A 17,795-nucleotide genomic window follows, 5' to 3' on the forward strand; every position below is an offset into this window, starting at 1 on the left:
TTGAAATGAGATAACTGGCAATAATCTGGACACATCCATTTCCCTCTATTTTGAGCACAAAGGCTGAATCTTGGACTAAAAAATGATGGATGGCCACATTATTGATGTCACAGACATAGCCTTTTGGCCTACATAAAATAATGCACTGTTGTCAGTTCTTACCTTGAATCAGTCTATGTTAGGCAATTTATGGTGTTTTGCGTTTTAAGTGTCTTTCAGTGACATGAAGATAAATATTTCAAAGAACAGCCCAAGACAGTCGAGCTTACAGAATGCACGTTAAGTAATGGTTCCACTGAAATCATGGTATGGCCAGCAAAAATGAAAGAATGAGCAACAAAAGTACCTAAGTGTTAAACAATGCTTTCCTTTCATTTCACTTGGATTTTGCCTTTACCTCTGAAAGGAGCTGTCTCTAGAAAACACACTGTTTCACTGAGAGAAATACGTGGGCTCTCCTGAGTGGCCAGTGAGATCTGGTCCCTTATGATCAATTACTAGAATCAGTAACCTGTTGAGATAAACAGCACACTTTGATAATTCTTGTGCATAGCAGTTCTCTCTAAAGTTGCCCAGCTGGAGAACAAGGGTGCAGGACAGTAGCAAAGAGCAGAAAATGAGGATCAGACACTTAGCTCTGTAGAATTTATAAAGGTAACCTCATTACAAACTCCTTGTTTTTCTCCTTTTGCCAAGAGAGGCACAATCCAGTCTTCATAAAACCCATCAAAAACTCAGAATAGAAGTGTTATGGATAATTTTATACTGCTCTGTCATCTCATAGTTCAGGCAGGCATCCCAGCCCAAATATGAAGATTGTCAACTTTGACTATGTATTTGCATTTTCTCTTGCCCTCAGCTAGACTAAACCAGCTTGTTGTCCAGGAATGAAAGCTTAGGCTTGATCTGGGATTCACTCACACTCGAGCTCTCTTACAATAGCCAGGGTGGACACACCTGCCCCAAGGCAGTCTGATCTCAGGACTGAAGCACAGGCTCAGACATGGACAAAAACAATTGATGCAGACAGTTTTCTGCTCTGTCAGTGAAAGTGGCCTTCATCTGGTTTAAAGTAGACACGTCCAGTGCAGCTGAACTCATTGCACTAGGCTCGCTGGATAGGCAACAGAGACCAAGCCAAACACCGAGTCATGGAATCATGGAATAACTTTTGCATTTTATGCCTTTGCATTGCTGTTCGGTAGATTATTTTATGTGCTTAAAGTGACCTTCCTACACTGCCCTCCCTCTCTGTTCTTTTGCCATTACTGATCACAGGAGCGCATCCAGACTGGGACTGACATCAGTATCCCTTCCCCTGCCCTCTCCCCATCACCCTCCCCGCCCCCCCCCCCCCCCCCAAGCTTTTAATAGCACTGGTTCCCTGCACCTTCCCTCCTTCCTTGGCCATTATGGTTGGCTCAGGGCTGAAGAAACCAGTGGTGGGTTACAGAACATGGGACACCAAGTGGTCTGGAACTGATCTACATGCCCTGCTGCTGGATTTTCCTTCCGTGACAACTCATGGAGCATCTCTGCAGTCCCACTCAGCCCTGCTCTGCAGAAGGGCATCCTGGCAGCCATAGCACCAGTGGAGCCTCAGGTCTCTCCTACTGTCTGAAATCCTATCCCACGGACATGCAAACCCAGGCCCCACAGGTTTCCATATACTCTGGACAGTTCAGCACCAGTCTTTCTTGGTGTCTCAGCACAAGCCAGGCTCACAGCTGAGTCAACACTGCTGCAGCAGCAAGCCTAGCACAGCTCTGGTATATAGCCTCTCCAGAAAGGTGTTGTGCACATGAAACAAACTCTTCTGCCACTCTAGCACCTCCATCTAGCCCTACTTTCTTGTATTCCTCTCTCCTTCCCTTCCCCCCAGTGTCTTCTGGAAAAGAACTTCAGAGTTTCCCCTTCAGTCTGTTTCTTTTCCTTGTCTGGAGAGGGGAGCAGGAGCCGTCTGTGCTTTGAGGCCTCAGCCACCAGGTTAATGCCAGGAAAGCCTCCAGTCTGTCCCTTAGCCCTATCCCCTGACATGGCTCCTAGCTCTGACTGGGGTTATTCACTTTTGGGACCTATAGTCCATTGAGAGAGTCTTAAAGCAAAGGCTAACAATCCCTCACCACTGCTAGGTCTGCAGGAAGACAGATGGGCTGCTGGCTAGGACCTGACCTGATGTTAAGCTAAGTGAACAGGACATAGAAAACCTCCAGACCTGATACAAGATATTGATGGACACAACAGATACCAGTGTGAGAAGTGACAAAATTTACAGACAGCAGAGTGAGAAATGACTAGGGTCTAAAGGTGGTTAAGGGGAGTTATCTCACAGGTAACTGAAGAAGAGTATTTGGGACCTTTTGGGGAATAGAGTCTTTCAAGGCCAGCAGGGCCTAGGTAACCATATCAACAATTCCATATATTGCCAAGATTACCTAGAGAATAGTATGAGAAATAGTTAAGCTGGAAAAAACTAAGCCTAACCTCATACCAATGGGGAAAAAGTAATTGAGATGGATTGTTTATTTAGGAGGATTCTGGGATGGAGAAAGGGAGGGTCAAAGACAGAGAAAAGAACGATCAAGAAATGGCTGTAAAGCTGCTTCTTTGACAAGGATGAGTGGTGAAAAGGGTGGCAGGTATGGTGCTTTCCCAGACTAAGAGGGGAACACTGTGATGGGGCAAATCAGCCATCCTGATATGACTGTGTTGGTGTTTGTTCTAGGCCTGATGGCAATGACATATTCCCTTGACTTCCTAACAGCCATGAGGACAGAGGTTTAATTTGTGCACCTGTAAAATGAAGTTACAAAAGAACACTGAGATCTTTAGCAGAGATCATGGAAACCAGATCCCCTTTCAGACTCCGTGGGAGCAGGAGCCAGGAGGTAGGAATGGTAGGTTCCCATTCTGACAGCACCTTCCCTGGCTGAAGGAGGGTTGTTAGACACATGCACACTCTAAGGGGACAGCTATGGATGGGACAGTGGGGAAGAGGCCAGCCACAGGGGCTCTCCAGCACACTGTACGTTCTCGGGCCACCTGTTGCTTTCTGCACAGAAACATCTCATTGGACCCTTCTTTGTCCCACAGCTGGAACAGGCAGAGCCCCCTCCTTTGTCTCTTGTCCTGAATCTATGCATTTTATTTTGCAGTGTCTGACTCTATACAAAGTGCAAATGATCATCCTTCTTCTCAGAGTGTGTGTGTGGGATCATAGCACAGTCTCTCCCATCCCTGGGACCATGTCTCCTTTGGATACAGGAGAGGAAGAAGTCCCACCAACCCCAGAGCCAGTTCAGGAAGCCGATCTGACCTCAGGCTGGAGGCCTAAGAATACACACTCCCTTTGCCCCTTCTCCACAAGCTGTAACATGCAGGAAACTGTGAACTTTTCAGTGGGGCCAGGAGGCTCTGGGGACAGGCTGTAAAGCACAGCGCCCAGCTTCAGAAGGATTTCCAGGAGAGGAGACCAAGCTTTAGGGTCTTCACCTCCACTCAGAGCAAGAAAAGTCAGAGGGAAATTTGTCAGGAGTGGAATTTGCATGATTTCAGTGCAGAAAAATCATTGAGGAGGATAGAGAAATAGGATCTTGATGCTTCTGAGGAGATCCTGAAGTCACTTCCTGACATGTCCTGGTACCAGTGTCCAGCTGCCAAGGCCTCTAGTCTACCGTAATTCCCTCTGCCAGGCAGGTGGCAAGTTGGGTTCAACAAGATAGGAAAGGAAGTATTATCTCCTCAGCCCCACTGCCAGCAGCATGGTGTCCTGGATATGCTCAGATCACCAGTCTTTGGGGGGGCAGCAAAATGCCCTCCCCACTGGTACCACAGAGGTGCCCACACGGGGCCTCTCAAGATATAGAACTCCAAAAGGCATCCATTCCAGAGGCGTTAATGACAGATGAATACCCATCCTTCATGGAAGGGTATATTTTACATTTAAATTAAAAAGGCTTTAGCTTTCAGTCATTGTTTCCTAGTCTGCTTTTCTTTTGCTGAGGGTGCACTCTGTCCCACCATCCAGGTCATTGACGGATGAGGTGAACAGGACTGGACCCAGTATTGAACCCTGGGATACACCACTAGCTACAGGCCTCCAACTAGACTTTGCACTATTGAGCACAACTCTCTGAGCTCTGCCATATTCAGACAGTTCTCAACCCACCTCACTGTCTGCTCATCTAGCCCGTACTTCCTCAGCTTGACTATGAGGATGTTACGGGAGACAGTGTTGAAAGCCTTGCTGAAGTCAAGGCAGACAACATCCACTGCTCTCCCCTCATCTACCCAGCCATTCATGTCACCATAGCAGTTTATCAGGTTGGCTAAGCATGATTTCCCCTTGGTGAATTCATGCTGACTACTCCTGATCATCTTCTTGTTCTTTCTGTGCCTGGAAATGGTATCCAGGATGAGCTGTTCCATCACCTTCCCAGGGACTGAGGTAAGGCTGACTGGCCTGTAGTTTCCTGGGTTCTCCCTCTTGATCTTTTTCAAGACTGAGGTGATATGTGCTTTCTTCCAGTCCTCTGGAAAGGACATTCATGTATTTGCTCCTCCAGGTTCTTCTGTATAGTTCATCTGGAAAGTTTTCAAAGAGACAGACATTAAGAATGAAAGTGATTAGTTCAAGAAAGAAAGTTTCAGAATGCATAGAAATACCCACACTGACTACTCCAGGCTTCTCAGACTATAACTAGTAATCCAACCTCCCAAATTACTGCCACTTCAGAAGGATGAAGTAAGGGCAGTTAAATGCCACTCTTGTGGCAGAAGTTACAGACAGTTAAATTACATGGTAAGAATGTTGCTACAAGTGTATAAAGTTAATTAAGTGAAAGTCCAAATTCAACCCATCTCATTTCAAATATCTAACCTTTGAGAGATCAAAGAAGTGAAGAAAGGGAGGGTGGCTAGAACTTTGATTTTGACATAACTCTGCTTTGACTGAATTTTTTTATGCAACCGATGTGCAGAAAAATACTGTGGCGGACAGATGAATGAATTTTTTTGCCTTAAACATTTCTTGGTGCATGGGGTACAGGCAAGCCACATCCCCAAACAAGCCATCTGTCCCTGGCGGAAACAGGACTGGGCTGCTGCGATCCCTGAGATGGTCTCCCTGCGACCACCCAGGACACACCGAGCCTGCACTGAACGAGACCACAATCAAGCAGAAACTTTGGGATCTGGACTGTAAATTATTGTCCGTTTTTAGCACAGCTTCTATAAAACTTGCTTGGCATGAGTGGCTAAATTTGCTGAAGCCTTAGGCCGCACTCCCTAGTTCAGTGAGAAAGGGCCCCAGAGCTGGTGCAGGTGGGAAAGACAAGGGGGTTACCAGCAGTTTGCATTCCTGTGCACTGCTGAAATAGTGCTAATTGCTGGAGTTACCATCTCTTTGTCAGGACCTTGAGAGCTAATGGCTGGACCCAAGAACGGAGACACACCTGTCAGCAGACACGGCAACAGTAAACGGCCTACCTAGGGACAGTGATGAGACCCAATAAGGAGCAGGAGACTCCAGACCCAAATATTACTATTGGTCTGAACTACCACGTGAGGGGTGGGAAACTTGATTTGAAAAAGCTATAATTGCCGAGGGATTTCTTTGTTTGGGGCCCTCGCCCCTCGTCCCTCGTCCCAGGCACCAGCTTGAGCTGTGGTTCAAACGGAGTCAGTGGAACATCATTGGCCTTGGAGTGGTGGTAGCTAGCTTCCTCTCTCCTTTTCCAACTTCCTCTATCTTTTCCCCTTACCCTTGTTCTGTTCCCCTCTTCCCTTCGCCTCCCCTTCGTCTCCCCCCCACACCTTTTCTCCCCACTTCGTGGAAAATAAAGTTAAAAGGTTGTACGATATTTGACCGGTTTTAGCGTCTTAATCTCATCCTTGGGATCGTAACGAAACCCTCCTGATATTGGATCAGGACAAATACACTGTCCCAAATTAATTTCAAAGAAAAATCTCAAAAGTAGGATGGCCAGCCTTCAAACATCAAGAACAGTAAATGGAAAGTGATTATCATCAGCAGTATGATTTAATCACTATCTTCAGCATCATTTAATCTTCACAGAGGCATCTAGAATATTTTTATCTCATTATTTTCTTATGTGTTAATTTGCATGGATAAAGATAAGCAGGATTATGATTTTTTATTTTATCTATTTTACTTCAATATAAAATATGAAAATAGGTTATCTGCCTTAATATTTCCTCTAAGCAGCATATTTTCCAAAAGCTTTCTCTGTGGTTTCCATTACCTCTTTATTTCTCAGAGCATAAATGAGGGGATTGATGAGAAGATCTAAGACAGTGTAGATGGAGAATACTTTCTTAGATCCTTCAGATTTTTAGTTGTGGGGACATACGTACAACAGTTATGGACCCATGTGTCCAAGTGTCACCATTGTAGGGAACGGCGATCGGAAGATCTCGCGATGGCATGGAAAGAGGAAGGAAGAGGAAGGATATGACGCAGAGATAGCAGTATGCTTGTAGGTATATAAGCGAATGCATACGTACAATAAACGCCATTTGTAGCATCCTCATATTGGTGTCAGTGCTCATTGGCCCGGAGGCAGGAGGAGCCTCTGTGCCGTCTCAGATGGACGGGAGATTGTCGCATTTAAAGGCGACAAGTGGTGACCCCGACGTGATAGCTGAGACGGCGGACCGCAGGCGGTCGAGAGGATCCGGATCATGGACGCGGTAGTTAAGGTTGTACGCGTGGGTGCCCGGGAATGGGTGCTCTCTATGAGAGCGGATGCAGTTGCGAACTGCGTCGGGCGGCTCCTGAAAGATGGAGCGATAGTTAGACCAGGGGACATTTTTTCCCCTTCTAACTGGGAGAAATGCACTCGAGCGCTCGCTCAGAGAGCTATGGCCACTAAGAAGGCTGCAGAGCTTAAGACATGGGGAGACATAACGATCATTTTACAAAGGACTAGGGAGGAGCTTGAGACCTGGCAGGCTGCCCGCGCGGCGCTGCACATGTCCGCGGAAATGGCGACACAGACAGCAGCGAACGCAGAGGAGCGAACGGAGGTGATAGAGGGAGAGACGATAGTAGGGGATGAAGTGAGAACGGAGAGTGTGGAAACAGACATAAAGGAGGAGGCGGTTTATCAAGAACCAGAGCGGGGAGAGGGGGAGGCAGAAACTCCAGAGGCTTACCCAATAATGCCCTCTTCTCCGCCACCGCCGCGGTACCCGTGGAAAGAGATGAGGGCGATGGAAGGGGGAGAATCAGGAGACCTTTGTGGAGACCGAGATATGAGAAAGCCAGTGGCGGGTAGAGGAAAAGAAAACAAGGTGAATGTGAAAGAGGCAGAAGAAAAGGAAAGACCGCTTATAGTGGATGATCCCCGAGACTGGCTGCCGGGAGCTATGATTCGGGTGCAGTGGGAAGATGAAAGAAAGGGAAAAAGCAGGGGAGAGACCGAGGGTGCCGCGCCCGGGGAAAGATGGCGCTGGCCGAGAGAGGAGTGGGCGTCGACCAGCATTGCGGAAGGAGGAGACTGAAGACTCAGGCACAGACTCTGACTCCTTAGAAGGAATAACGACGAAGATGCAGCAACTAGGGCGGAGTTCCCCCGCCGCAGTCAGAGGCGGAAAAAAAAAAAAAAAAAAAAAGGGGAGGAAAGTCACAAGAGATATGGAGCAGATGTTTATGCTGTTTACAGCTCTGGAAGAGGAAGTAGCTAAACAAAGAGGGCTATTAGAGGCAGCAGCTAAACAAAGAGGGCCATCAGAGACAGCAGGTTCCGCCCAAGCGGGAGGGGGAAAAGAAATTACCTAAGCCCGTAAGTTTCTCACTGAACATCTGGGAGTTGTTTTTCTCGTTCCAAGGACAGCTTCTCACCACATTGCATGCCCTCTAGTAACCTTACCCATAGGCCGCAAAACCTACTTTCACACTCTTGCTGTTAGCATTAGGGCTGGATTGCTCACGTCCGTTTTCCTCTAGAAGATCCTCCACAAATATGACAGGACATTCTTTTAAAACATAGAAATAAGCGTTGTCCCCAAAAATACACATCAGTATCTCATAATCTTATTCAAACCAAGAATGCTAGTCAAAGACAGGATGCCACTGTTTTAGGCATTAGATATATACGGTATTAGACAGTCATGCTATAAAAAAGCAGCCCTTACCACATAGGTCCTAACAGTGGGGAATTAAGCTAGTGCACGGTATTGCCTATAATAGCACAGGTCAGGCCATTGTCGAGCGAGCAAACTGCACTTTAAAGCAAAGGATCGAGATTCTTGGGGAGGGGGAAGGATATACACAAAGAATCCCCGCGCACAAACAATCAGAAATAATTATGCGGGCCTTATTCGGTCTGAACCAGTTCACCGGGGGGAGGAGAACAAGACGCCAGTGGAAAAGCATTGGGCGGTCCGAGCGATGCACGAGGGACCAGACGTAAAGGTCTGAATCCCGGAAAAAGGGGAATGGGAAGAGGGGTGGCAGCTGGTAACCCAAGGACGAGGGTATGCAGCGGTCAGGCAGGGAGAAGTGGTAAGATGGGTCCCTGCAAAGTGGGTGCGCCCAGACCTCAGGGCAAGGACAAGACAGGAAGCAGAGAGTCAGGTGAATTAATGAATGTCTGAGCTTTATTGCAGGGGAGGACCACCCTGAATGGCCGATGATCCCTCCTAGCAGCAAAGACAGCAGACAGGAGAAGAAGAACAGATGAGAAAAGGCGCGTGAAACCACAAGAAGAACGCGTAACCAGAAAACCCGAGAAGATGGCAGGGGGAGCAACCCAAGTAGCTCTCCTCGTAGTGATGCTGGGACTGGGACTCCAAGGGGTGAAAGGCGAACCAACGTTAGCGAAATGGGGTAGTAACAATCTATGGCTTACCTGGGCAAACCGGACAGGAAATAAGCAATTTGCCTGATGCTGGCGGGTGCGGGGCAGCCTTTTAAGACATGCTTAATAGGGGTCCCATTGAATTTGACCGTAGACCTACCAAAGCTGAGAGAGCATTGCACAAACACAAGCAATATTAGTAACTGCTTGAACACGCTGAATGCATCATTGCCCTGGGACCCGCAAGAGCTTGACCTTCTGGGTTTGGTAGTGGTAATTGGCTTGGGCTAGGACCATGGGCCAGGCAATTACTAATAGAAGGGTTGCGCCTGCTGCTGATGCTCGTGCTAGGCATATTAGCATGTAGGCTAGTGTTTAGATGCTTGGTAAGACAACTGCTAGAAAAGGGGTGGTCCCGCCCACACCCACATTATGAACGCTTAACCCGCGACACGGCAATTTAAAGCAAATAGCATAGCCAAAGCATGGGGAGGGGGAGATGTAGGGAACGGCGATCGGAAGATCTCGCGATGGCATGGAAAGAGGAAGGAAGAGGAAGGATATGACGCAGAGATAGCAGTATGCTTGTAGGTATATAAGCGAATGCATACATACAATAAACGCCATTTGTAGCATCCTCATATTGGTGTCAGTGCTCATTGGCCCGGAGGCAGGAGGAGCCTCCGTGCCGTCTCAGACGGACGGGAGATTGTCGCATTTAAAGGCGACACACCATGATGGGGTGAGAAAGAGAATGAGAGAGATGAAAAAGGGGAGAAGCATAGAAAGAATGTATCACATATCAGTAGCAATTGTTTTCCACGAGAAACCTGAAATAACAGACATAATGTCTTGGAGTGCATAGGTGCAAGGCCGTGTGAACAAAATCAAAAGAACAGCAGTATAAGGAGTACCAGGGTAGAGGCTGACCCCTGCAGCCTTTGTGTGTGGGGGGGTGTAGGTGGACCGTAACATAGTTTCTAGTGAAAGGCAGACTGCAGTGCTATGAGTGAAAGGAGTCAGAAGGCAAACAGAGCTCTCAGCATTACAGAAATTAAGGAAGGCTTCAGTAAAAGCCATTTACTCTGGACCCTCCTGCTAGACGGAGAAAAGTTCTGCTGTTCATAAGCACTGAATAGCACAGAGGCTTGCATATTGCTAGATATGGTCATATGAGCATATGATGCCACTGCCAGGGGAGAGCATGCTTTAGATACTAGCCAAACAAAAAAGTGATATACACCCACCAAAAGAAACAATTTTGTCACCAGCATCAAGGTAGGTGGTGTTCTTGGCAGGATGTTATGTGGGTGCCTATAAAGGCTTTGTTCTCCTGTCTTTGCTGATCTGCTTCCATGTACTTTGTGTGTGCATGTGCGTGTGTGTGCGTGCACGTGTGTGCAGGTATGGCTGTACTCAGGCTTGCCACTGGACTTGGGAACAGGAAAAAGCTTCAGCCTTACATCTAGTGGACTGGAAGAGGATTAATCCCTTGGTTCTTGTAGTCTACCAGCCTCTGTATCTAGGTAGCTCAGCCAGCTAGATATAGATTGATTATTCCTGTACCTCCAAAAGGATATTGAGGATTTAAAGTAATCACGTGCAATTGTAATAAGGTTTAAGTTATAAAAAGGTGTCAGGAATATGAGTGCATTGATAGGCCTTAACTGTACTGCCCAGGCTCACCTGGGACCCCCACTCATGCACCCTCAGCCATTTGGTCCAGGACCTCCATTTAAGCTTGGACTTGGACACTCAGTCCTTACCTGAGCTGTATTGTAGGTGCACCTTTTCTTTGGCCTTGTTTCTGGTCTTGTGTACTGGCTGGCCCTTGACTTACACTGCAGGTAGTTTGCTTCTGGCTCTGTCTCCCAGATGCACCTTAGACTGATTTTACAACCCTGTCTCCAATCCTGTCTCTGACCTTGTGTCTTGCTGCTCCTGAATGGACTCCCTCAATAGACCACAGATCTGATTTGTTACATCACTTTGGGACAGTCAGTGGGTCCTGTTATCAGCAGCCAGCTCTGCCCACCCTGCTCAAGTGCTGTGGGACTGTGCCCTTGTTGGTGAGGGCACTGCTTCTGTTCATGCTGTGGTTGCTCTCTGTTCCCTGCTCGTTCTCCCTGGTGGAACAGCACTACTCTTGCTGCTCCCTGACATAAGAAAACTCAAAGTACTATTAAGTCACATTAACTTTAAGGCCACTCCTTTAGAAAAACATGAGCTGAGAGTTTGGGACTGATTTCTGGCCATGCTACTACCTGGCTGGGTGACCCTGACTTTTTCTGTGCCTCATGTTTATCCCTCCCACTCTCTCTGCTTTCCTTATTTTGATGGTAGCACTCTGGTGCAGGGATTACTGCTGATCCTGTCCCATGCAGACCCTCACGCAGTGGTTCCTCTATCTGATAGATAGATAGATGGATAGATGGATGGATGCATGCATGCATGCATGCATTGATAGAGAAAAGGCACTTTTTCTCAGCTAGCTAAGAAGGAGATGGAGAAAATTAGAAAAAATTGCTCCCTGTCAACACAGGACAACACAGATCCCTGAAGTATCAGGGGGCATCTAAATGGCCAGAAATGCTAGTAGAAACTAAGGTTTGCGGGGAGGCCCTCATGGCAGTTAATTAAAGAACCCTCCCCCAAAACCACATCTCCATTCTCTTGTCCCTGGATCTTGGTTTGCCCTACCTAAGAAACCCAAATGTGCCTCTCTCACCACAGGGTGGTGGATAACTCATGGGCCCACCCAGTCATGGACCTGCCTTCCCCATCCTGCTAGGCCTGAGCAGACTCTGTTAAGTCCTAGTGGTATAGCCTGGATCTGGGACAGGTTGTGGAGGGCAGCAAGAGTTCTGGGAAAACCACAATTAGACAGGGAGGACAAGACAGGAGAGGGGAAGGGAAAGGAGAGGCGAGGCGAGGCGAGGCAAGGCGGGGAGAGGAGAGGAGAGGGAGAATGTAAGAAACTAAACAATAACCCATTATCTTGTCTCCTGGAAAATGCTCATTATTTCCTAGTCCAAAACACTGACTCTTTCATACACAAGAGACACATATCCCAGTGGTAGCCAGAAAATATTTAGGCTCCAAAATTAAGAAAAAGAATTTAGAGTTAAGAATATGAAAAGAGATGAGCAGCAAGGGAAGAACTATATAATTGACTCTTCTTCAGTTGATCACCAGCAACAAAGAGCAGCACTCTTTTTTTTTTTTTCCCTCAGGTCAACTCTACTGCATGTTTTTTACATGTAATATTTGACTTAAAGATGAAGAAACTGAAAGGAAGTATGAAGAAGAATAGAGATGCAGATTATAGAAGAGAGAGAGAACCTTAAGAATTTTTAATGCTATATCTTTGGAAATATTGTCTTATATTTTCTGTCTAACAATTCTATTAATACAAGCAATAATCAAGAAGAAAGATCTCTATCGTTGTAACAAATACCATGAACCTATCTCCCTTGTTATCCGTCTGCGTACCTACCAGTGCATCTATCTATCTATTGGTTTTAACTTGTTCCTGATTTTTATGTTAGAGGTAGGTCAGTCCACTGTTATTTTGCTCTTCTCTATGGGTTTTTGAGTATATGTGTATACACATTAGTTTATCATTATGACATTGTCTACTAACTCACTCATTCAGCACATTTTAGTGCATATTTCTGGGGGCAGCATACAAGAATTTCAAACAGATAATGACATCTTAAGAAAAGAAGCAACGTTTTTTCCTTTGGTGAGTGCATAATTTCCAAGCCAAACAACCTACTGGATGTATGTTTTGCACACATCATGAATTAGTAAGGATTTTCAGGCAGTACAGAATCATGCCTGTGAATGTATACAGAAAAAGCTAGTGTAAGCCAGCTTTTGCCCTGTACACTTAACCAAACCTTTTTCTATTTAGCTCTGTAGAAGTTTCAAATGAAGATGCACAGCCTTGCTTGTGTTCCAGAGCATCTCAGCAGCACACAACTGCTACTGCTACCAGTGAAAAATGAATTAATAAAAAACATGGATTATTTTCATTTTTGTGATACTTTCATTTGTTGAAGTTGCCCTGGATAGTTTCTTTCAATTTAATAGACTGATGTTGCTTCTCTTTTGTACAAAATACCAAAATCAAGCCCTTAAAATTGTAGTTAAAAGAGAACCTTCATGAACTTGTGCTAAAATTCAAAAATATGTGTGGAATCAATTACATCTAATGTTAGTTTTCTATTCATCAGCTGTTCACATTCATCACAGAGGCTGTTTGTATAGCCAAAGGAAACAGCTTGGCCATTCCAGGAGCGACTCAGAATACGCATCTGAGACAGGTAGAAAGAATCTGCTATTCATGGTGCTAGTCTCAGCTGATTATCTTATCTGCTTTCTGCTACAGCTAAGCTCTGGGTTCCTTTCGTGGATAAAAATAAAAACTGCAATGGTACTGTGATTCTGGTTCATGTTAGATTACTATATAAACATGAGAAGAATATAAATGTAAGAAAAACACTATAAAATTCACTATAACCCTAGTGAATAACACTATAAAATTTCTTACTTTTAGGCTTAAAAGTACATTCTGCGGTGACTAGTGTCATCAATACTGTAAAAGACTAAATGGGTAAGAGACTTTCCACCCTTAATGTTTTGCAAGATTAATTGCACTCCACCCACACATGCATCAAAACTAGAATGGATGAGCAAAATATAGTTTTAATTTGACATTTGCACATATTTAAAGTAACCTCTAGAATAGCTGCTGTTTTTTTTCCCCTCCACAAAACTAGTTTACATTGATTTAAATGAGTAGTACAGTTTATGGAAGTGGTGATAAAATCTTCTCCACTGCAACTTTCTTTTACACATCAGAAATTCTCTTTACTGTCAAAGGAGAAGGGGAAAAAAAATTACCGGAAGACTACTCATTGCTAATAGCTTAAATGTCATCTTCTAGAGATTTCTGTTTTCCTTTTTCTTAATTAAATATCAGGAGAATCTAGGCAACCAGCCTGGATTTCTGTGACTTTTAGATAAATCAAATAGGGAAAAAGTGACCCAACTGTTGATGTCTAAGAACCTGTAGATAACAAAAATTTTCTGAAAAGTCATGAGTTTCCTATTTGCAAACTCAGTTGGAAGAACTGAAGATGTAGGTAATGATTTAAACAAACAAACAAAATTCATTGCTGTGCTTTAGGATATTGTGTCACGGTATGGAGGTCTTTGAACTTTTCATAGTGTCATAATAGCTCTGGGATCAAGTTGAAATTCACTTCTAATCTCTGGGAGTGTCCATGCACATGGTTTGACTCTGCCCAAACTCAGGAGTGAGCCAGATTCCTCTTGAGAGAGGAAACTCATGCCATGGGTGGGTGTGTAAGAAACGGAAACTGGTTCATACTGCAGATCTGCTTCTTGAGATGTTGAAGTTTCAACTGTATGGAGACACTTGGTTCCGAGAACTAGAATACAAACTCTAGCAAAGCTACCAGAGGGAAGGTGAACATGGTCTCTCATTCCTCGGCCAAGATCACTTGCTAGACTGCATTCTGAGCTGCCAACATTTACATAGGTGAGATGCGTCATATCTCTGTGCATCTTCTGAGATCTTTGCTCTGTTTTGCAACTAACAACCACGCAGATGGGGAGAGTTTTATATTTTGCATTACTAGTTTTCCTACTCAATCCCCTCTGATGTATTGGAGAGTGTAATAGGGAACTTAGCTTAGAAAAGAATATTTTTATAGCAAATATTCACTGGAAGTTCTCTGCTTTACAATATAGTCCTCTATGATTTGGTCAACCCCCTTGGCAGAACACATCAGAGTTTCCTTCTCCAAAATTCCACTTACTATGGTTTGGAGTCAAGGCCTCAAACAAGTCCGTGTCCACCTGCCTGGGACACTGAGCCTGTGGGGCTATTCTTCAGTGAGGAAACCCTAGTTTCTGGCCCAGAGTCAAACTAGAAACACATACGTCAGACTTCCTGAGAACTGGAGGAAATTTGTGCTGAATGTATAGCTTGGGATTAAAGTCCTGGAGAAGGAAGCACAGATTGGTCCAACTGAAATTGCTGTCATCCTCCTGTGTTTGCTGATGGGCACTTCTGAGATTTAAGCCTTGTTGTCAGGAGGAGGATGTATCTTAGAGAAGTCAGAGGATTTTAAAGATTTCTTCTCAGGCTTGGCTCTTAGGGCCTCTCCCTTGTGCAGAATTTGTAAGGCACAGGTAAGACAACCTGAAGAACAGGAGTAGAAAGTGCTTGTGGAGCTCCATGGTAAGGAAATGCCACGACAAACATGTTTGGAATCTATTGGAATCCCTGCTTCTCAGCCAACACTGAAATCAACTGCCCCCACCTCCCCATCATTGAATATGACACAAAATTGACATTTTGCCTTTCTCTGTTACCTGGGAGTCATCTAGTGCAATTTTAATGCAGTCCTGATTCCACTTGCTAACATGAAGATTTTATTCTCCTCTCACAGGTCACATACTGTGAATGGAAAACCAAACGACTGCAAGTGAGTTTGTTCTCTTGGGACTTACACGTGACCCACACCTTCAAAGGTTCCTGTTCCTTGGGTTTTTAGTTATTTACTTCATTACTCTGTTTGGAAATATGGTGATCATGATTGTGATAAGTACTGATTCCCACCTTCACTCCCCTATGTACTTCTTTCTCTTTCACTTAGCCCTCATTGACATCTGTTATGCCACCACCATTGTCCCTAAGATGCTGGTGAATTTTCTAGTGAAGCATAAAACCATTGGTTTCAGTGGCTGTATTACCCAGATGTCCTTCATCCTTCTCTCAGCTGGTAGTGAAATTTTCATGCTCTCAGCAATGGCATATGACCGATACGTTGCCATCTGTAAGCCACTGCACTACCAAGCAGCTATGAGTAAAGTCTTCTGTAGCCAGCTGGTGGGGGGCGCATGGGTGATGGGGATCTTACACTCCATTATAAACACAGTGCCTATGTTAAATGTGCAGTTCTGCAAGTACACAGAAATCAAGCATTTCAGTTGTGAGCTGCCACCTCTCTTAACTGCTGCCTGCAGTGAGACCTTCCTCAATAAACTGGTTCTTCTGTCTTCTGCTGTGATCTTCGGGTCAAGCTCCTTCCTGCTCACACTCATCTCCTACATCTATATCATCTCTACTATCTTGAAGATACAGTCCTCAAAGGGGAAGCAGAAAGCTTTCTCCACTTGCAGTTCACACCTCATGGTAGTGGCTTTGCTGTACACAACTGCTCTGTTTCAGTACACAAAACCCAGCTCAGTCTCGTCCGTCATTCTAGATCAAATGTTCTCCTTCCAGTACAGTATTTTAACCCCCATGTTAAATCCCATTATCTACAGCCTGAAAAATAAAGATGTGAAAACAGCTTTGGGCAGAATATCAGGGAAAATTCAAGTTTCACAATTAGTGTAACCACCTCTAAGGTATATATTTGAAACAAATGCAATTTGAAATATGGAACTATTAAAAAAAGAAACCAGTCCTATAAACAGTGATTGTGCAATTCAGCAAGTAAATTTTGTGCAACTCTTGTTTTATCGCTTCATGCTTTTATTCTCCTGTTGTCCTTAGTGCATTACTACTGTTTTGCTATTGGGATCTTTCTGGAGTAAAGCCAGATGAAACCTGTGCTTAGATTAGTCCAGAAGCTGCTACATTAGGTTTGTTCTGGGTTTCACACTCTGGGTCCCCCAGAAGGTGTCCATATCCAGGCGCCTTTTATCTTCATGTGGCTTTATGCTACACCTTTTTCTGTACAATGTTGTCCCTTAAAATTGCAAGATGAAAGCAGAAATGTGGAGGGCTGCTAGTGAGGCCGCAGGTAAGTATTTTATGTGTCTTGTGCAGAATGCTGGAGAGTCCTGCAGGGAAGTAGGTACAAAGTGCAATGGTCCTTCAAATCATGGTGCAGTGTTGATGTAGCCAGCCAAGAACAGCGTGAATGTGAGCTATGGTGTGACAAATTCTCTAGGGAACAGGAATCACTCCTTGGAGTCGATTACAAAAACAAAATGTTGCATGAAATAAAGTGATATTATGTCTTAGTGTGGTATTTCCTCCTCTCAAGCAACATTCTTGAGAACCTTTGTATTCCAGGCACCCAGTTGAAGAGAGGGAGGTAGAACTCTGGACTTTGCACAGGATCCCATATATAGAGTAAGGGGCTTGACCTGTTTGCTGTGATCATAGATATTTCTTCTAGGATGCAATAAACTTAATGAAAGATGCTTTTAATTTAATGAAAATAAGATGATTAATTTAAGAGACCTGGAACAGGTTGTTTGAAGAGGTTTTGAAATCTTCTTTGGAAATCAAAACTCTACAAGACAAGGTTCTGACAAACTTGAACTAACTTGGAAACTGGTCCTGCTTTGAATCAGGTGCTGTCAAGGGGTTGGATCACATGGCCTCCAGATGTCCTTTTCCAGCCTAAGTGATTCTATGGTTCTATAATCCTGTAGGAAAACACTTTCAAAGTGTTGCTCAGGCTCCTGTTCGGTACCTGTTGTTCTTTATTAGTTATGAATAATGCTTGCCAGTGAACGTATTTTGACTGTTAATTAGTTTGGGAAATAAAACACCTTGTCCTAGTTTAGTGTATGACTCTCATGCACACTTTGACTGGAGTGTTTGTTGTTTGATGAGAAGTATTTTACTCTTCCAAGGTAATAAGAGTTACATCCCTAGCTTTATGTATTGTTCATGTACTGAAAACATTTAAAACAAATCATAACTTTTCTTACCTCTCTTTTCCTTTTCCTCCATCTCATAAATAACTTCAGAAAGAACTGGAAAATTATGCAAATGACTCATTGAATACAACTTATTTGACCAAAATGTGTTAGCTTCCTTTACAGTTAGGTAGGATCAAATCAAAGTAGATAAGGGCACAATCTGCCTTATTCTAAAGTAGCTATTTAATAAAATCTTCATACGTTCCTCTCACA

At 44.5% G+C, this 17,795-nt stretch overlaps 1 protein-coding gene across 1 annotated transcript; it reads left to right on the plus strand.

The window, feature by feature from the left end:
* Positions 1-15,321: 15,321 nt before the first annotated feature.
* On the plus strand, positions 15,322-16,260 carry LOC112994727 (olfactory receptor 5V1-like). Its single transcript, XM_026119255.1, has one exon. The coding sequence runs from the start codon at positions 15,322-15,324 to the stop codon at positions 16,258-16,260; it is 939 nt and encodes a 312-aa protein (XP_025975040.1).
* The last annotated feature ends 1,535 nt before the right edge of the window (positions 16,261-17,795 follow it).

This window comes from Dromaius novaehollandiae, chromosome 10 (assembly GCF_036370855.1).
Source record: "Dromaius novaehollandiae isolate bDroNov1 chromosome 10, bDroNov1.hap1, whole genome shotgun sequence".
In the NCBI taxonomy this organism is placed as follows: Eukaryota; Metazoa; Chordata; class Aves; order Casuariiformes; family Dromaiidae; genus Dromaius; species Dromaius novaehollandiae.

Excerpts from the sequence above, each read along its gene's own strand:
- LOC112994727 (XM_026119255.1), top strand. The coding sequence starts at position 15,322 with ATGGAAAACCAAACGACTGCAAGTGAGTTTGTTCTCTTGGGACTTACA.